This window comes from Malaya genurostris, chromosome 3, assembly GCF_030247185.1.
Source record: "Malaya genurostris strain Urasoe2022 chromosome 3, Malgen_1.1, whole genome shotgun sequence".
NCBI lineage: Eukaryota > Metazoa > Arthropoda > Insecta > Diptera > Culicidae > Malaya > Malaya genurostris.
In genome coordinates this window covers 13,623,989-13,645,029 of record NC_080572.1, presented here as the reverse complement: position 1 = coordinate 13,645,029, position 21,041 = coordinate 13,623,989, and the positions used below count along the sequence as shown (strand labels likewise).

General features: G+C 37.4%; 1 protein-coding gene across 8 annotated transcripts in view; it reads right to left on the bottom strand.

Annotated features, from left to right (window-relative positions):
* The window catches only part of LOC131439605 (FHIP family protein AAEL005291), a 43,206-nt gene extending 24,415 nt beyond the window's left edge, over window positions 1-18,791 (bottom strand). For 3 of the 8 annotated variants that reach the window (XM_058610836.1, XM_058610844.1, XM_058610843.1), the window contains exons 1-2: window positions 18,485-18,791; window positions 12,277-12,952 (exon numbers count right to left, since the gene is read on the bottom strand). In XM_058610836.1, coding sequence (XP_058466819.1) covers window positions 12,277-12,477 — 201 coding nt within the window. In that variant the 5' untranslated portion in view covers window positions 12,478-12,952; window positions 18,485-18,791. The other 5 variants (XM_058610837.1, XM_058610839.1, XM_058610838.1 and 2 more) reach the window with 5 other exon arrangements.
* Window positions 18,792-21,041: the final 2,250 nt, after the last annotated feature.

Genomic DNA, 21,041 nt, shown 5'->3' with positions numbered 1-21,041 from the left:
CAAACTATCTTCACGGGGCTAGAAAGTGATGACGATTTTATATTCAGTTTTCGCTAACAGACTGATGACTGGCTCTCCGAACGCGAATGTCAACCATGTAAAAACCTCGGTGCCGTTCCACGAGTCCCGCCTATGACCGATCTGCCTTTTTACGACAAAAACATTATCAAACTCCCAGGTGAATTCATAATAGGTTTTTTCGAACTGTTTGTGATTTCATGATGTTTCGTTAACTGATAAAATTTTATTTGCATTTTGTAAAAAACCTTAACAAACAATGGTGTTGTACACATTTCATGTTGGGTACATTGACCTTTAAGGAATTCAGCGACCTATACTGCCCATACTTGCATATCAGTCCCATATGGAAAATCGCGATGTTTTTCTGTTTTTTTTTGTGCTACCTAATGCTAAATTATGGTATTATTACATGAAATATCGATAATACACCTTTGCTATTCCAATATTGCAACAAATGAAATTATTGAAATTTGCACTGAATGGGACTGATATGCGGATACTTTGCATATGGGACAGACATGAGTTGATATTTTTATCACATTTTACTGAACGAACCCTCAAGTTTTATTGCAATTTCTTAGAGTATATTGAGGATAGATTGAATTCCTCAAGCTAACTCAATATTGGCGAAAATCGAAATGGGACTGATATGCGAGTATGGGCAGTATAATCAAGAGGATAAATGGTTATAATTTATTTACCAAGAAGCGATTTGTTAGCATTACCGACATAAACACCAAACAATTAGTATACTCAAATGAACTGTAAGGCTACTATCACTCAAATCGAGTGGTTCACTCGGCATGTCCATCGATAGCTATCACTGCCAATCGGATCGACCCACACAACATATTTACTAGCGGCCACACAACATATTTAACGAGTCCGTATCATCGAAAATGTCAAATTCATGCGCGCAAAAATAGTAGCACTACGCGCCAATACAATTGACATAATATGCTCAATGTGATGGCGTGCGATGGCGTTGCTGAACTGAAGATTGATTTCGGTCCAATATAACAGGGTCTGCTAGTGGCCATAATAAATACAATAGCCGCTAAGAAGCCGCTTTGCCGAAAACAGGTGAAGCAAAGCGCCAGAGCCGCATAATCATTTTGCGCTTTCGTGCGATATTTTTTTCAGTTTTGTTTTGGGTCGCTGCTTTCTCGCTTCGCATGTAGCTACACTTTGCGTCAAAATTCGATTTGTTATGCTATTCATCAGCCTCAGCTGCGTATTTACTTTGCGATGAAATCTGCTTTTGATTTCTTATAGAGTAATTTACCAGTTTTGAATTTATTTTTACAATATTCCACAGGGTTACTATGGATTGACGAATCGGATCGATACATTTTAATTGAATAAAAATTCTAGAGGTCGTTGCAAATAGAAACAAAATCAAATGAGTGATTTGTCAGTTCACTTTCACGTCTCATTCAGGTTAGTCGATAAAACAAAACCGCTTACTTTCGGGACGGAAGAAACCATGTACAGTATTGTGTAGTGAACAATAGAACGATTTCGAAATAAATGAACCAAACGAAACAAAAGCTACCACCAATGCGAAAGAATACAATTATTGTTGATTTCAGGCAGTGCAAAATTCGACTTTCGATACGAGAACCTGAAGGTTTACTTAAAGAACAAATACTTCTTGATCTCAAACAAGTGCATTTGCTTCACTCCAACAAGACAAATAATGTTTACATCCAGTTTTGGAAAGAGTGGGAAGCAAAACAATTAGCTAAAAACAATGACAATGTGCATTATGTGGAGCATGAAAACAACAAGTACAACATACCAGTGTATATGGAAGATAATGCTATAGAAGTGTGTATGCAAGATCATGTGTGGAAGAACTTTTTCCCTGGTATTCTAAATGTGATTTTCGGTCAGGATACAAGAATTTCAACTACACCAAAGGACAACGGTGCTTCCTTCAAACCAACCCCAGTACATCTGTAACAGCCATCATCTACAATGACACATCTGTTACGAACTAAAAATGATGATCAAAGCAAGCAACTAGAAACGGAATGAAAATTTTAGACAGAAGAAAATTTTATTGGTAGAAAGATAGACGTAAATTTAAATTCATCAAAAATAAATCTTTGTTAAACTGTTCAACGATTAGAGTTCTTTCTTTTTAACAAGTAGTATTGAAGTGAAAACGTAGTACATCAAATTAGGACGATTGCTACATTTCGGTCCTTCTCGGTTTCTCAGGTGAGAACGTAGTACATCAAATTAGGACGATTGCTACATTTTGGTCCTTCTCGGTTTCTCAGGTGAGAACGTAGTACATCAAATTAGGACGATTGCTACATTTTGGTCCTTCTCGGTTTCTCAGGTGAGAACGTAGTACATCAAATTAGGACGATTGCTACATTTTGGTCCTTCTCGGTTTCTCAGGTGAGAACGTAGTACATCAAATTAGGACGATTGCTCCATTTTGGTCCTTCTCGGTTTCTCAGGTGAGAACGTAGTACATCAAATTAGGACGATTGCTACATTTTGGTCCTTCTCGGTTTCTCAGGTGAGAACGTAGTACATCAAATTAGGACGATTGCTACATTTTGGTCCTTCGAACTTTCAACGTCAGTTTATATGGAATATCAATTACGCCGCTCCAATAGAGAAAATCAAGGAATAGTACCGAATCGATTCAAAAATTTTCTGGTGTGTCTTCCACATAACAAAAATATGTACAGAACTCCACTCAACAACAATCTGCAGGAAAAACCAAATCTTCAATCCAAAGAAGCAAAATCAGTACCAACTGCTAATAATGGCCCCTCGGAAAACATGAATGTCGTTAGTTCCAGTAGTTCTAATGATGATGCATTTTCTATTAAGCATTCAACCAGAAGTCAGTCTTCCAAAATCAGCAAAACTGATAGCCAACTGAAAGCCCTGTTGTTGGAAGAGCAGATTGAGGAAGATGAACTGAAGGCTTCAATTGAACGTGATAGAATACTGGCAGAAAAACAACTAGCAGCATTACAGATCCAACAAGATTTAGCTCTAAAGACGGAAAAGAAAAAAGCAGAATTTTTAAAACGGAAGCATGAACGCGAATTGAGAAAGAACGAAATATTATCTGGTTCAAGTCACGGCTCTAGCATATCAAGCAGATCGAGTGCGTGCACCAGAACTTCTACACGTGTATTCAAATGGTTATCTGAATCTGGAAATGGAGAGGCAAAAAATGAGAATATTGAAACTTCTCGATTTACCCAACCATTAGTAGAATCAAAAAATTATGTACCCGTCACTGAATCCGGAGTCAATGAAATTTTATCTCAAGCTTTCAAAGCGTTACAAAATCGTAATATAAAAGAGCTCCCCACGTTTTCCGGCGATGTAATGGATTGGACAATCTTTGAAAACGAATTTGAATCTTCCACAGAAGAATTTAATTTGACTGATCGTGACAACCTAAGGAGGTTGAACAGAGCACTTCACGGCAAAGCGCGCAAAACTGTAGAAGCACTGCTTTCGTCTGCTGAAAACGTAAAACAGATTATGAAAATGTTAAAATCCAATTTCGGACGTGCGGAATGGGTGGTAGCCAATCGAATGGAAGCATTAAGAAATTTAGAGAGCATCAAGGAAGGAAGCATTGAGTCCTTTCGAACTTTCTATAACGTGGTAATTGGAACCAGAATTGCAATAAAAAATGTTAAAGCAGATAGTTATTTGATGAATCCAGAACTTATCTCACACCTGGCTGAAAAACTGCCTGTATTCAGCAAACAAATGTGGATTCGACATAAGGCTGATTTAATCAAAAACAATATAATAATCGATTTCGACAGTTTTATTTGTTGGTTGGAGGATGAAATGGACACTCAACTCGCCAATCTGAATCCTGTCTTCAATTCCAAAAAGCAAAGCTACCCAATAAAGCCCAAGCAGATGGTTCTCAATGTAAATAGTCGAGATGAAGAATCACCCGTAAAATGTTCACTTTGTTCTTCAAAATCACATGCAAGCCTAGACAAATGTGAGCAGTTTCGCAAATTATCTGTTGCTCAACGTAGGTCAACTGCAAATACTTGTAAAGTCTGCTATATTTGTTTAAAAGCTGATCACACAAGGAAAAACTGTAAATCTAAGAAGAAATGTTCAATTTGCGAAAAGAATCATCATGAACTAGTGCATAATGAAGAACAACTAATTTCTAATGTATGCAACGTGAATAGTAGAAACGCAAATACTTTGCTTAGAGTAGGCAAAGTTAAAGTTCGTGGCCCTAATGCAATAGAAGAAGTTTTTGCTCTTTTTGATGAAGGATCTTCATTATCAATAATGGATGCTGATGTAGCAACAAAAATCGGACTGCGTGGACCTATCTCTTCGGTGAATTATATGTGGACCAATGGTATTTCGCATAAAGAAGAACAGTCCATGATGTTGTCCTTCCAAATCTCTGGACCGTCCCTACAAGCAAAGTGGTTCACGGCAAATAATGTTCGTACAGTAAGCAATATTGATCTTCCGTCGATGAAATTTGACATTGAGCAGATTAGACAGTTATATCCGATGTTAAATGATGACATATTAACTACAATTCAAAACACTCGCCCCTGTATGTTAATTGGTTCAAATAACGCTGGTCTAATTGTACCCCTCAAGACAGTGCAGTACTCAGTCAACGGTTTGCAGCTAACTCGTTGTCATCTAGGTTGGACAATACATGGTGTAATCAAACCGAACGCTGGTGAATCAAACGACAATCACGCTTTTCTATGCTCCGGAAATCACGATATCGAACTAACAGACTTGGTGAAAGAGGTGTACAAGGTAGAAAACTTTGGCATTACCGACCAATCGCCAAAAATGGCAGACGAAGATCAACGTGCTCTGGATATAATGAATCGCACAACCATTCGTCGAGAACGTTTTGAAGTTGGACAGTTATACAAATATAACAATTTCACATTCCCAGATAGCAAGCCACAGGCACTTCGTCGACTTCATATAATAGAAAAGAAAATGGATTCAGATCCGGAATATGCAAAAAAGTACTGCAGTAAAATTGAGGAATATGTGGAAAAAGGATATGCCCGAAAATTGAAACCGCATGAATTAGCCAAAACAGCGAATACCTGGTATTTACCTCACTTCAGCGTAGAGACGGCAAATAAGTTCCGATTGGTAATGGACGCCAAATCCAAATGCCATGGATTTTCTCTGAACGATTTGCTACTGAAAGGTCCTGATTTCGTTCCCCCATTAATTGCAATTCTAATGCGTGCCAGGAAAAAGAAAATCGGATTCGTAGCGGATATCAAAGAAATGTTCCATCAGGTTATTATTCTTAGAGTGGATCAAGATTCTCAGAGATTCCTTTTTCGTGGTATGAATCGTTCTACTCCCCCCAGTGAATACATCATGACGGTGATGATATTTGGAGCAGTATCATCCCCTTCAATAGCGCAATACATCAAGAATTTCAATGCAAAACAGCTAGAGGAAAAGTATCCTGGCGTTGAGCGAGCAGTTTTGGAACAACATTATGTTATGACGACTATTTTGATTGTGCAGATACCGAGGAAGAAGCCATTCAAATGGCCCAGCGGGTGGTGAAGACACACGATCAAGGAGGATTCAAACTGGTTAAATTTGCATCAAATTCAAACGCACTTTTGAAATCACTTGACCCTAGTTTGATAGCCGAAAACAATACAAATAGAACTCGTGTACTCGGTATTGAATGGGATCTTAATTCAGATGAATTCGTATTTCCACTGAATTTCTCAAACCTGGACAAAAAGTTTCATTCGGGTGACATGGTGCCTACAAAACGACAATTGCTAAAATTCATGATGGGCATTTTTGATCCGTTAGGCCTGCTTAGTCCTATAACAATACATCTGAAGATTATATTCCAAGAGTTGTGGAGATTACAATCTGGCTGGGATGACGAAATTCCGGATAGTTTGACTACAAAATGGAAAGAGTGGTTAAACGAAACTGCTAAACTGAAAGAATTACGTGTACCAAGATATTATTTCTCTGACATACCATACTTCACAAATGTCGAGTTGCATGCTTTCTGTGACGCGAGCGATAAGGCTTTCGCATGTGTAATTTATATGCTTCATCGTCAAATGGGTAAAACACACGTTACGTTAGTGTTTGCGAAATCAAGAGTTGGTCCACTGAAACCATCAACGGTACCAAGACTTGAACTTCAAGGATGTGTTTTAGCAACCCAAATGATGAAAGTTGTCCAAGACGAAATTAAAATAGAAGTGACAGGACTGTATTTTTGGACGGATTCAAAAATATGTTTGAGTTGGTTGAACACAAATCAGAAGCTTACAGCGTATGTCGGTTCACGAATAATGAAAATCAAAGAAAACGGACATGGAATAGCTTTATGGCATTGGGTTCCATCACAGTTAAACGTTGCAGATTCGGCAACGAAATCATCAAAATTTAGCAGCATGCAAGAATGGTTGAGAGGTTGTGATTATCTGTATCAGGATCTCGTTTCCTGGCCGAAAGACGAATCATTAGAACTGTCTTCCTCAGAATTTGTTAACTTTCAAGCTGAAATAATTGTTCCTGCTTCAGGTAATCTTATATGTTGTACAATTCATGAAAATGAGTTGATCGAGCTACCTGATATCATGAGATTCTCTGACTTCAATCGGTTATTAAGATCTACTGCATTTTACCTCAAAATGAGAGAGATTCTAGCACTGCCAAAACGTGAGAAGCCTAATGTTTTAAAATAACTGTACACGATATGGATAATGCAAGGAATGCTTGGTATAAAAAAGTTCAATTGGAAGTTTTTTACCAAGAGTTACGGAGCCTTAAACATACCGGATTCGTAAAAAGCTGCAGTAGACTGAAAACATACTCACCCTTTCTGCACAATGGAATCATACGCATGCGTGGTCGTATACAAGATAATAGTAAGCCATTTGAAGTGAATAATCCCGTTATCCTTCCTGACAATCACAAATTTTCGACGCTTCTAATTCGCATGTATCATATCGCTAATGCACATCAAGGATTGGAAACTGTTGTAAATAACATAAAAGAAAGACATCGCATTTTGAAACTCCGTTCTCAAGTTAAGAAATACACTATGTCATGTATCAAGTGCCGTGAGTATAGAGCAAAACCGACCATTCCACAAATGGGAAACCTGCCACTAGAGAGGACAACCCCGTTCGTATTTCCATTTACTTACACAGGAATTGATTATTTCGGACCATTATCAGTAAAAATTGGGCGTCGTACTGAAAAGAGGTGGGTAGTGTTGTTTACATGTATGACAGTAAGAGCTATACATCTTGAAGTCGTACCATCGCTTGATACAGCAAGCTGTATTATGGCCATTCGCTGTTTCATGTCCATCCGTGGTTTACCGCAATGCATTATGACTGACAATGGTACAAACTTCGTGGGTGCAGATGCGGAATTGAAGAAGCTTGTGCGAACTCTGGATCAACCACAGATCCAAGATTCGTTGAGCGTTAGAGGTGTTCAATGGAAATTTATTCCACCTGGTGCTCCGCATTTTGGAGGATGTTGGGAGCGTTTAGTACGTTCTGTGAAGATTGCACTTCGCTGTATGTTACAAGAACGAAGTCCAACAGATTTAGTATTACGCACAGCACTATGTGAAACAATGAATATAATTAACAATAGACCTCTGACTCACGTGCCAGAGGATCCCCAAGACCCAGAACCAATAACACCCAACATGCTGTTACTTGGTCGAAATAACTTTATCCAATTTGACCACACCTTTGATGAACGAGACCTGGACTGTCGAGCTGCGTACAAACATGCTCAAATTTATGCGGATCGATTTTGGCGCAAATGGATAGGTACGTATCGTCCGGAGCTAATAAGAAGCCGTAAATGGCCAGATAATAGAAATTATCATGAATATCACGTCGGTGATCTTGTAATGATAGTGGATGAATCTTTACACCGAGGAAACTGGCCAAAAGGATTGGTTGAAAAAATTTACCAAGGATCAGACGACAATGTAAGAACAATTACAGTCCGAACATCGAAATCAGTTTATACAAGACCTGTGAGTAAAATTGTACTACTCCTAGCAAACAGTTCTGTTCCTGGCCCGGAGAATGTTACGAACTAAAAATGATGATCAAAGCAAGCAACTAGAAACGGAATGAAAATTTTAGACAGAAGAAAATTTTATTGGTAGAAAGATAGACGTAAATTTAAATTCATCAAAAATAAATCTTTGTTAAACTGTTCAACGATTAGAGTTCTTTCTTTTTAACAAGTAGTATTGAAGTGAGAACGTAGTACATCAAATTAGGACGATTGCTACATTTTGGTCCTTCTCGGTTTCTCAGGTGAGAACGTAGTACATCAAATTAGGACGATTGCTACATTTTGGTCCTTCTCGGTTTCTCAGGTGAGAACGTAGTACATCAAATTAGGACGATTGCTACAACATCCTCAACGAAACCGACTGTACGACAAGGTACGCCAGATACAGCTAACAGCGCACCCAACGCCTGGACAAACCAACAGTGACACCGAACCAATGGACGAGACACTGTTCCTCCTTCATCCGCTGGATAAATAGAGAAATAAAATACAGATTAATCTGCATATGTGACAACCAGCGATGCCAACCCTACGGATTTCAGTGTTTTCTACTGATCTACGAATGAGCCTTTTAAAATCTACGGATTTTCCTTAACTCTCCGGAAAATTTCAGATTTCGCATAGATAGTTACGGAAAATCATAAAATCGCGCATTTTTTCTGATAACGGCCAATAAATCTGTCAACATTCACCTAAAAGAAATAATTTGAATGTTTCGATGCTCACTAAGAGTCATTCATAGCATTAATTAAAATGAAAATGTTTTATCTTTCGTCTGATGTTGAAATCAATACTTCAAAATTTATTAATTAAAGTTCATCTATTCGTCACCGATCACTCATTTTTGGAATCCCGTCTTTTTGGCTTAAAGCTTCAAGCTGTTAAATTTAAATATACGAGTACACCTGAAACCGAATCAACGGATTTCACTTCAGGGAAAGTTGGCATCACTGGTGACAACCTTGTTTCGATCGGCATATTTCGAGACGACACTCATACTAGTATAAAGATGTGTTCTATATCAATATTTTCTTTTTCGCATTGCGTGAGTCGTTATTGTCGTTATGTGTTATTGACGGTGCAAACTTTATCTATTTCCATTTTGATAAATCTGATGCTTTTGATACAAAAGAGAAAATTCAACTAATTCTTTATGATGATCTGTAGCACTGAAAAGTGCTTTGAATTGTCTTCTTCTTCTTATCTCCCTTGGCGATGTTTTTCTGGGTCTTGCCGGGCTTTTTGGCTGCATTTCCAAAGATGGTATAAAACAGAGGGTTAGTACGGCGGCAGCCAGCATTACCGAGTTAGCATCCTAGTTGTTAGCATCGTTTCGTGGAAGAAGATTTCTGGCCGGGGCAAAGGAGGAAAAGTTAAGGGAAAAACAAAGTCCCGTTCGAACCGTGCTAGTCTTTAGTTCCCAGTTGGCAGAATCCACCGTCTGCACCGATCTATCTGGCGGCAGTGATGGAGTACTTGGCTGCCGAAGTGTTGGAATTGGCCGGTAACGCTGCCTGTGACAACAACAAAACGAGAATTATCCCTCGCCATCTGCAGCTGGCCATCCGTAACGACGAGGAATTGAACAAACTGCTCTCTGGAGTTACCATTGCACAGAGGCAGTGTTGCTTCCAAAGAAAACCGCGAAGAGGGCCTAAATTGCGATTTTCGGCACATTATTGTGTTACCTCTTCCAAACCCCGTTCTTTTCAGGACGACATCACTGGGATAAAGAAATATTTAAGATTGCTTTGAGTTTAGCTCGTTGTTGATACTCCTGGAAAGTAGAATGCGCAAATCAAGTTCAATTTGTTCATTTCTAAGAAGTAAAATACAGATTAATTTGTATATGTGGCAACCTTGTTTCGCACGGCATATTTCCAAACGACACACATACTAGTATATGTTAAAGATGTGTTTTAATTTCATTTTCGCATTGCGTGACTCGAGTCGTAATTGAATGCGTTAGTGACGGGGCAAACTTAGTCTGTTCCCACATGATGTTTTTGGCACGAAAGAGAAAATTCAACTAATTCTTTATGATGATCTGTAGTACTGAAAAGTACTTTGAATTGTCACGACCAACAGGATCTGCATTTAGATCAGAGATTATTTGTTTGTACACTGATGACTTCAGCTGGCAGGCTTATGGTGTAGTTTCACTGTGTGGCCCGCCCGATGTTACTCTCGTGTGTGTCTTCTGTAACCGTTGCTCACGGAAAGTGGCAAAATCACCTTTTATATCGCTAGAGCAGCACATATTTTGATCTCTTCCTTAGAACGCGTTCTGATTGGCTGGTGCTGAAATGGATCAAGTCAAACAGGTTTTTCAATAGTGTACTATTAAAAAACTTCAATGTTGTTGCAATATACGTTCAAGTTGAAAAATTTCGAATCTTTTGGTAGTTAGATTATATAAATCCTTCCACAGATCACTGAGTTATGAGCGTTCGAAATACGCGAAAGGCAAACATTCGTCATGTGTTTTCCTCTTTGATACTCGTTGATACCAAACATTTCAGAAAAGTTTAATTTTCAACTATTCGAGATTATGTCACACCACTGAAAATTTTATCACAAAATTATGATCATATTTCCGATGGCATGTAGCAAAAATTATGTTGATACGTTAGATGCAACAAGAGATATTCACGATCAAAAACTTATCACTCTCTTAAAGAGGTAAATTTTGAAAAGGTGCCCCATAGTAAAGTAAATCGTATTCACGACAAAAATCTTGTGAGTCCTATGAAGATGGTAGACAGATGAGAGATCGGGAGAATCGGGCGGATGTTTGTGTCATACCTGTAGGTGGAGATTATTCCTAGCCACAGTTAAAACATCGTCGAGGAATAGGAGGAACATTCTGAGCAATATATAATCGATAACACTGGTACGTTAATGTGTTTAAGGTACTTATAAATGAACCCTCTGAACCAAGGTTTCGTCGATACTCTAGGGATAATGGAGTGTAACCATCGTCCCAGTGCGTCATTGCTTCATGAAGTTTGCCAACTTTCGAGTTTTCTGACGAGAGATACAGAAAAATTCATTGAAGCTCGATTACAATGTAATTATGGAGCTGATTAACGAAAGGTAAACTGTTTGAAATTCTGCAAAATATCGCCGATTTCAGTAGAAATGTATTTATCTCCTTCTAGCACAAAGCAAATGGTTTCACATCATACTTTTGGAAAGCCATCGCACATTATTGTGAAGGAGGAGGTCGGAAAATTAAGTTCATCTGTTTCAAGGAATCTATAATAACACGATATCCTCTTTCATTTTTACCGGATATGTCCACATTGACGATTCTTGTCACGGGGGAAGTGTTCGGTGAAAGGCGAGTAAACATGACTGAATGATAGAAATAGTGTCTATATGATACTGAATGATAGAAATAGTGTCTAGTGAATGATAGAAATAGTGTGTTGTTATTCGATTTTGATTTATCATTGAGTATTTTTTTCAAATTGCTATATCATAGCAAAAAAAACGCAGTCTCACATCTTAAGAACTTCATTTGGCTCCAGAGCCGCAGGATGATGACTCCTGTGCTAGGTTATTAGTAGGAAATGCATAGGTTCTTGTGATCTCCAGTAATGTTACGAATTTTCTCTACTTATGTTCAAACAGGTTAAGGTTTTTCTTAGACTACTAAAATTGATGCAACTCCAGGAAATACTGTTCAATATCAACTATTCGGTCGATTTTTGTTCATAGTTGGATAACTACTATAAAAAAAACCTCAAGAGCTACTACGCAACCTTGTGAATATATTGAAAACGTCTGTACTAGCTTATATACACTATTCTTATTCTTATACCGAGAGAAAGTAAAGCAAAGCCGAGAGAACAATAAGTAATTAACGATACGGTTCGAACGCACCCAAGTACGATAATCATAATCAGCCTAGCCATATGAATCGTATCAGGTGTAAAGCACAGGTGATAGATAATGCGTGAACACAGAAACGGTTATTCAACGGTTACCAAGTCGGAGAGTCCCACTCGAGTTCAAAACTGTCTGGGATTTCTATTCTTTCGTTCTGCCCAAGAGCTTGGAGTGCAGTTAGCAGCTTTGGGGCTCTCCCGTCCAAGGTCAACCAGATAAGTTGAACAGAAATCAAACATGACTTACCTCCGCTCGTTGGATGATCTCATACGCTTGCTGCCAGTGAATGCAGAAGCTATCGTAGCACGCCTTTGGGTCACACTCGGACGCATCGAATGCTCGCATAGTTCCGTTAGTGGAACTTCCGCTCCGGCCTGAACCGCTAGCGGCGTTACCCACAGATTTGGTAAAGCTTTGCCGCAACGGGCTGGACCGAAGCCAGCTCATTTTACGTTCGTACTGATGTTGGACTGATGTTGCTAAAATTTTCAACCGGCACTAGTTTTTCACCGTCACACACCACACCGTCGAGCAGAGATCGGACATCCACATACGCGTCAAGGAACTCATTCATGCATTACCAATATTGTATCCTCACGTACGGGATATTGGATTAGACTCACTAGAAACACAGCACTTCTTTTCGATTCACTTTGATTTACACATTTCCCAGACCGGTTACTGTTCAAATTCTTCGATGGTTTGCTCCACTGCAAGGTATTGTAGTGCACAACTTGGAACTTGGAACGGTTGTTTTGTGTTTCAACAGTAACTGCTGCCTTGTTTTGTAACAATGGAACATTGCTTTCCACTAATTTTCTTTCGCTCCGGTACTGCCTTGCCGCGATAGTACGAATTTAATTAAATAATATATATATATATACACTTTTCTCCGCACCGTCGGCTAGCAAATCAATTGCAACTAGAACGAAATTTGCATTATTTATTCTTCGCTGTTTGTTTAGTGATAACGGACGAGTGTAATAGACATACGCCTAACAGAATAGCTAATTTCGCTTGAGTCATTCGCTTATCGGTGCACGCAAATTTTACGGTGATAGGAGAGCAAATTTCACTTGCGTGTTTTTGAACATCAACTTGTTTTATTTGCATGAATGACTTGTAGTGGGTGGATAAGAATGTAGTCCGGATGAACATAGGATGAATATTCCATATTTATAATCATACAGATTACAGTTACAAATAAAAATCATGCAAATTTGTTTCTCAATAGAAACACTTAAAGAACCGTTGCTATTTCCTTAAATCTACATGCCAGAACATGTAAAAATGTATCATATCATGGCTTAACACCGCAACTCGCTTACGCGCCTTCATCAAAACAGACATACTGCTAAAGTCTCGAGGATAGAAACAGTACAATACAGTGTAGTGAACAACAAGATATCACTTTCAAATCTTATAAACCCAAAGAACAAAAAACACCGTTTGAACGACCATTTGTCAATTGTTGTTGATTTCAGAAATAGCAGTATTCGACCTTCATTAATCGAAATTGAGACTTTGCAGAAGGAAAAATGCGCCATCAACATAAGCAAGGTACAAGAGCTGCAATTGAACAAATCGATTAATGCAGTATACATACACTAAGCGAAGGTAGCCAAATTCACGGCGGAAGTAATAAAGATTTGCTAGTGGGTATGAAAATTAACTGCCTATTCCGGAACGGTCGCATAATTCAGAAATATGGTAGAAGTTGCATACATTCGTACGAAGTTAGTGAGCCAATAACATCCAACCCTCGCTGTTGAACTTAAAACTAACTAACCAACTAACTTCAAATGTAGTAATTCTGAGTTTGGTACCAAAACTCACGCAAAATTAAATTTTATATAAAAAGAAGCATACAGCATGGTTGGATTTCTGTCATGTGTAATTTTACTTTTGTCTAAGAGTGTACGTTAGAGCTGATGTTATAATTAGATCGATTACCGACATGAAGAATAGCTTCGAAATTACCGGTAAACATATTTTAGGGACATGGTGTGAACGCAGTATAACCAAATACAAATAATAATACCCCTAAGTCCCATACAAACGAACCGCCAATGTTTGGTTCACAGCCTGAACAAGTGAGCCTAGCAAATTACTCCCTTTCATTGCGATAGTTTGAAAATGTGGAAGAAGATCGTTTCTGACAACGCTTTATGCTAGTTGCTATGGTGCAAAACAAACTTGTTTGTTTATGTTTATCGTTGCTGTAACAAACTGCAACAATCATTCGTTAATGAATAAAATTATGAAACCGACTGAATTATGGAATTACTGGAAGTAAACAATCGGAGACATTTGTTAGGATTTAAATTAGTGATCCTGAAAATCTGAATTCAGATGATCATAAATGTGAGGACTGAAATCCAAGCAAATTAGTATATGCAGAATCGGTTAATATAAAAGAATTGGAAAATCAGAGTTTGCACAAATTTATCGTTTTTATTTGAGGTTTTGGTACTTAGCATTATGTGTATTATGTAAGTACCGAAAAGTTTCCGGTCCCAATTCTAGATGGGATGCTAAATGCACTTTTTCTGTGTGTCGAAATATATTCATAACATTTAATATAACTAAAGAGATGCTTATTTATTCCGCAATTGTTTTTGTCCAATATTTCTCAATCCTTGGGCCAACGATCTACAATCACGCTTAACAACATAGTTATCAGATACATTAAATATTCGGTGCGATTATTACAGTATTCCAATTTCAAAGAACCATTAGCCAGCACATTCCACTGGAATTTCTTCAGCTCATCCCACGGGGATTTGAACCTGAATCTAGACTTGATTGCTTGCTGTGGCTTTTCACAACGCCGACGAGATGGTCACATCCTATAGTCCATCGTAGAGATGATGTGTAATATTCGTTGATGACCGGTGCATCATAGTTGATAATACTGAATCCTTTCGGATGCAGTACGTTGCGATACGATTTTTCGTGCGAACTGAAAAAACAGATTTTCTTAAGAAACATTTAGCCAGTTTGAATCCAACCGTAATCAGAAATCCATGGACCAAATCTTTGGTTCAATAAGAAGTGTAAAATTGTTGCATGTAACATGAACTCCACTCCATTCAATTTGTCTCTGTAATGATGTGTTTTGATAAACCAATACACGAAAATTAAATTATTCTTTTAAGTAAAACTAACACAATACCACTTACCAGTCCAGACACTTTATAATATTGAAAATAGTATCAATATGCTGTCTAGGGTAAGGAACGTTACTTTTTTGCATTTTGCATAATAAACAGTAACTATGGTGAACTTGTTCATACCCTTCAGTGTTGCTAGTTTTATAGAAAACTCGTTAAAGTACATTGTCACTCTGACAGTGTATCATGACAGTGTACCGCACGATGCAAAATGTGTCCTTGAAAATTTGTCGAAGTATTCCGTATTATAATTTGTATTTGGTATAACATTATCCAAACTATAGCTTTAGTGATAATAGAACATCGCATCACAGCTGGCAACACTGTTGTGGACTTCAAACAACTCTATTTAATGTCGTTGCTCTGTTTCAGCCAAATATTTGACATACTGTCTACCACCTTGGTAGTGTTGTGGGCTCACAGTTTTCCGGGTTCGATTTGTGATTAAATGAATGACAAAACTCACAACCCAAACATTTGTAACTGTAAAATTAACCATTTTTCATCGTTCCAGCGATTTTCGTTCCATAACACCTGAAGCCTTGCCAAAACTTCAACGTATGAACTACAGTAGGGGTTCCTAAACTATTTTGGGTCATGGGTCGTCCACCACTATAGTCAGTTTTCGTTTACGTCGACCCCTGCAAAGGGTCTCTATATCGACCACTTTGTGAACCCCTAAACTACAGGAACAAATACTTTGAGTGAGCCTTAAATATATCAGAGGTAAATATTGAAAAGATGCAGGTTCAAAGTGTTCGAGCTTAACAAAAATACTAATATACCAGTATCCACTTTAAAATCATTGTCACATGAAAAATTTAACTGTAGTAAAATTACGCAAACTGAATGATCTGTTTAAAAGACTTCAGAAAGGTTTTAGAAAGTTCTCACAGTAATTAAACTAAAATGAAAGATTTCAACAATTGTTACACTATGGGTTTAAACAAAAGTAATATCAACTTTTTTTTTGTTTCATTTATAGAGGTTTTAACCTTAAGGTCATTCGCCGCTTCGGGCCAGAAAAACTTTCTGACCCTAGGTGCGGAATTGGGAATTGAATCCAGGCGAGCTGCATGGAAGGTATCGACTTACCCATTACTTAACCCGATTTAGTAATAAGGAGTAGTCCAACAGCTAATGATTCTTGATAGTTAAGTGGAATCGATTCGTAAATGACGTAAATCAAACTTCAATGTTCGAGGGTTTATTAATTCAGTTCACTTTCACATCTCATTCAAGACAGTCGATAAAACAAAACCGCATACGTTTGAGATAGCAGAAATAAAGTACAGTATAATGTAGTGGACAATAGGATGATTTCGAAATGAAAAAAATCTGCCAGTATCGGATTTACACAGAAAAAATAAATTTGTTGTTGACTTCAGGCAGTGTTAAATTCTATCCTTAACATGAGTACTTGAAGGTTTGCTCAAGAAGCAAATACATACAATTTTACTATACAATAAATCTCTACTATCTCACCTCTAATGTCACGAAATAACAGCAGATACAAATGCGGATACTAGGTGAGCTTATGGCAACCTTCATCAGTTCTGAGTCGGTTATAATGATGAAGCTTGCAAATAACACACTGAAATACTAGTGTTTATGTTTGTTACCGTTTCGTGACACTAGTGTCAAAATAGTAAAGATTTTTTATCACAGTGAAGTCAAACGCAAAACGTCAGGTCACAAGGATTCCGTGCAAATTATGTGTCACCTAAGACAATCAGATGGATTCATGCTAATATTGTCAAAGCGCAGTTCAATATTGTCAAAAAACTGTCTACGTAACCAACCAGAAAGCTCTTCAGATCTAAGAGACAAATGATCTTAAAGTTAAAATATCTACCACTGATACACAAATAGATCGTAGTTCGGACTTTTAAAATTTACAAAAAGCTCATTACTTGAGTTTAAATCATAGCATTCAAGCGTATTGTGAATAATTTTGTAAATTAGGCTTCCGTGATTATTTCAAAACAGCTTTGTTGGAAAAGAGGCAGTAAGAGAAGGCATCCGTTCATTAAAAATGTAAATAACTCATGATTTTATACCGTTATACAGGTTTTTCAATACAACGCGCTAAATCGAATAGTAATCGAGAAATTAACAAAAACGAAAGTACGCAGAAATCAAATTTCAATGTTGTTATTCAATATTAGTTAAAAAAAGTTTGCAGAATGAAAAACATTTATCTATTCATGTATTAAACTGTTGAGCTCACTCTTTATTAATTCTTTATCAGTACGAAACAGCACAAAAAAAAGTTAATTGAATTGCTTATCACGACCAGGTTTACGACTATATTTACAAATCACTCGATAGATTTTCCTTTATTTTTAGAACACTACGTTAAACGCTCTTCATTTCAATACATGTAGAGTTTATCTATTTTCGTCTTCCAGCGATGTAGAACAAAGGATATAACATCACCAAAGATCTAATGAAAGCAGCCCGGTGGCAAGGATAAGGCGCTCCAGCAAGTGCTATCGTAGGCAACATCTGGGGCATTTAGTGGGCAATCAGAGCGCTCAGAGTATGGTAAACAAACAATCGAGTATTTCCAATCGAGTTGTATTTTCGTTATCGTAAAGGGTACTGAATAAACAATAAGTTAATATCAAAATTTATGTTAGCCATTCTTCTTCATTGTTTTGGTCTTTGCAGAAGAATGCTGACCACAGTTACATGACTTCCTAGTAGGGAGCTGAATGAAAACCACACAACACGCTAGGCAACACCTTCGAGTGGTAAAAACAATCATATCTATATCAATAATGGAACTACTGCGTTCAATTTTAGAGTACCGCAGTCCGTGTCCTGGAGGTGTGGGTTATCCTAGATATATTATGACTAGCTAACACCACAGATTCATCGTAAAAATTTTGATGTCATACTTCTTACACGATAATCAGCATTCGTATTTGCTTCAGTATTAGTGTCGTGCACTAAATTCATTCAGAACAAGTGGATAATTTCTTTTATTATTGTGATCAGTTTGAAATAATTATTGGGACATGCTGTCTAGGTTTATCGCAGCACACACTTGCGCTTCAATTCGATCTGCCAGATTCTCCCCTCCTGGTATTTTTCACAATCCACTGTGCTACTCATTTTATTGCTTCGCTATGCACTCCAGATCCAACCCATTAATCGGGTCTTTTCACTTTATTCAATTCTGTTCTACGACACTTGCAGCCAATAAAACAATTAAATCAGTGATTTAGAACGCATATGAACAACCTGAAACGATCTTTGCACTTGAACTTAGCTACCTCAGAACTCATATCTACTTCAAACTACACGGAACCGTATTTTATTTAGTTGAGTTGCAAAAAAAAATATCCGCTTTCTCGCAGTTGGAGGTTTTTCAGTCCTTTTTTCACAATTACTAAACCATCCAAATAGCCACGATGACGACGATGCGATGATGAACAAAAAGTGGTAGGTGGTACGCGAGCGACATTCACATCTTTTTACTACAAGCAGATCGAACCACGTACAAAGCAGGCAACGAATACGAGAAAAATGTTACGCGAAACCTTCTTTCCCTTATGCGAGTTTTTTCTCGTTATTTCTGCTAGCTAATTTTCTTCGTATTTGACATTTTAACAGAGTTTTGACAGCACATGTCCCACGTGGTAGAGTTGAACAATTCGATAGTCCAACACTCTTACCAGTTGTTACATAATTTTGGGTCAAAACCTACCCAAAATCAACTAAAGTGCATTTTCCCAATTTCGGGTAACGAGTGATGACCTCAAAATATAGGTAAATCTAAGTTTAGTACAAGTATTATGCCATAACAAAGCACGCTACGCACTTTCACCGATCAACTCAAAAGCGGCCCTTACACGATCATTAAAAGTGTCATTACTAAACAACTGCGAGACACGAGTAATGATGGAATTCCGGATTTTCCATCATTACCAACATTATTTATTCTTATTTTTCTGTGGAAGTGCTGAATATCTTTAGAACTATACGCGAAAAAATGACAAAGTGTAGATTCAAATTGTTAATATTTCATTAACCTTAACGTTTCAATGGCAAATCAAATTTATTTTCAGCTAAACGAAAATAAAAATATTGCTATTGCTATTGCTGGAATAGTTACAAATACTCATCATTAATAATGAACGTGTAATGCTAAAAAGTAATGATGTACAGTAATGCAGTAATGACGAGCGTTTGAGCAGAAGTGTCATTACTTAGTAATGACACTTTTAATGATCGTGTAAGGGCCACTAAAGCACAGACTAACAGACATGACAGTATGAGTAAATTCTTATAAAAATAATTTTTCGTGATGCACTAGTTCCACCTATATTGTACTGCGCGAACTATTTACTATCTGTACACCCCTTGGGTTATGTAATAGTTTTTGCCTTTCTCATATAGAAAGGTTATGCAATCACTGTGAAAACCGACTTTTGAACCGAGGCCCGGAGGGCCGAGTGTCATATACCATTCGACTCAGTTCGTCGAGTACTCAAAATGTCTCTGTGTGTGTGTGTGTGTGTGTATGTATGTGTGTATGTGCGTATGTGTGTATGTAACGTTTTTTTGCACTAACTTTTCTCGGAGATGACTGAACCGATTTTCACGAACTTAAAATCAAATGAAAGGTCTTGTGGTCCCATAAAAAATTCCTGAATATTATTTGGATCCAACGTCCGGTTCGGGAGTTATGGGGTAAAATGTGCATAAACAAGAAAATATGTGTTCTAACTTTTCTCATAGATGGCGCGACCGATTTTCACAAACTTAGATTCAAATGAAAGGTCATGTGGTCCCATACGTAATTCCTGAATTTCATAGGAATATAGGGTAAAGTGTGTTAAAAATTGTATACCATCACTTAAAATGGGGAAAACCTTAAAAAAATCTAAATCGACCTCAAATCTTTTCCAATTGATAGTTTTTATCAGTAGACGGTCAAACAAACCGATTTCGGTTATTCTTTTAAGAATCGAAGAAATTTATTTTTAAGAATACCACAGTATTATATATGATAGTATGATTGATATGAGAAAGGCATCATTACACCACTAGGTGGATTAAAACAGGTTTTTTTACTAGTTGGTTTCCCCTCGTTTGTCAACACCGATCAGCTGCTTGCAGGGATGCCTAATTTTATCAAAATATTTGAAAATGAATCGTCACAATAAATTATTGGATTACGTTGATAATATATTTAACTTTTTCGTGATGTTGGAAGGTAACCATTTATTTGACTCAACGTTGTTCATCTAGACTATTTTTTATTGTGTTGGTAGTTTTCACCCGAAATTAAGTGGCGGCAGACCAGAAGCAAGTAAATATTGTAACAAAACGGGTTCGATTTTGTATTGCGTTGGAGGATGAGAAGTAGGCACAATTATGTATATAGTTTTGGCAATATGTATTAAATCTGTATCCTGTATGAAATTCGCATGGACGTATACAAAACAATACATTACAGGTAATTTTGTATAATTGGCAACTCTGTTGTTAAATGAAAAAAATAAACACAGTCTAGATGACAGACAGGATGTTTTTAATAGGCAAATAAAGGAATATTCGAAATGACCGTTACAATGATTGAAGAATCTAATTTGAGTGTCCTGTCTGTTAGTCTGTGACTAAAGGCCCTTATTACCGATATCACGACACGGTGAAAACCAAGTGAAGTGATTGTGACCCTTATTATCGTTATCACTTCACGGTGAAAAACAAGTAATGTGCATGAAGGTCATTATCACGAAAGTCGATTCAGAGAAAAAAGTAATTACTTAAATGAGCTTGTGGTTATTACGAACATCACATCAACAGAATTTTGGTGGAAAATGG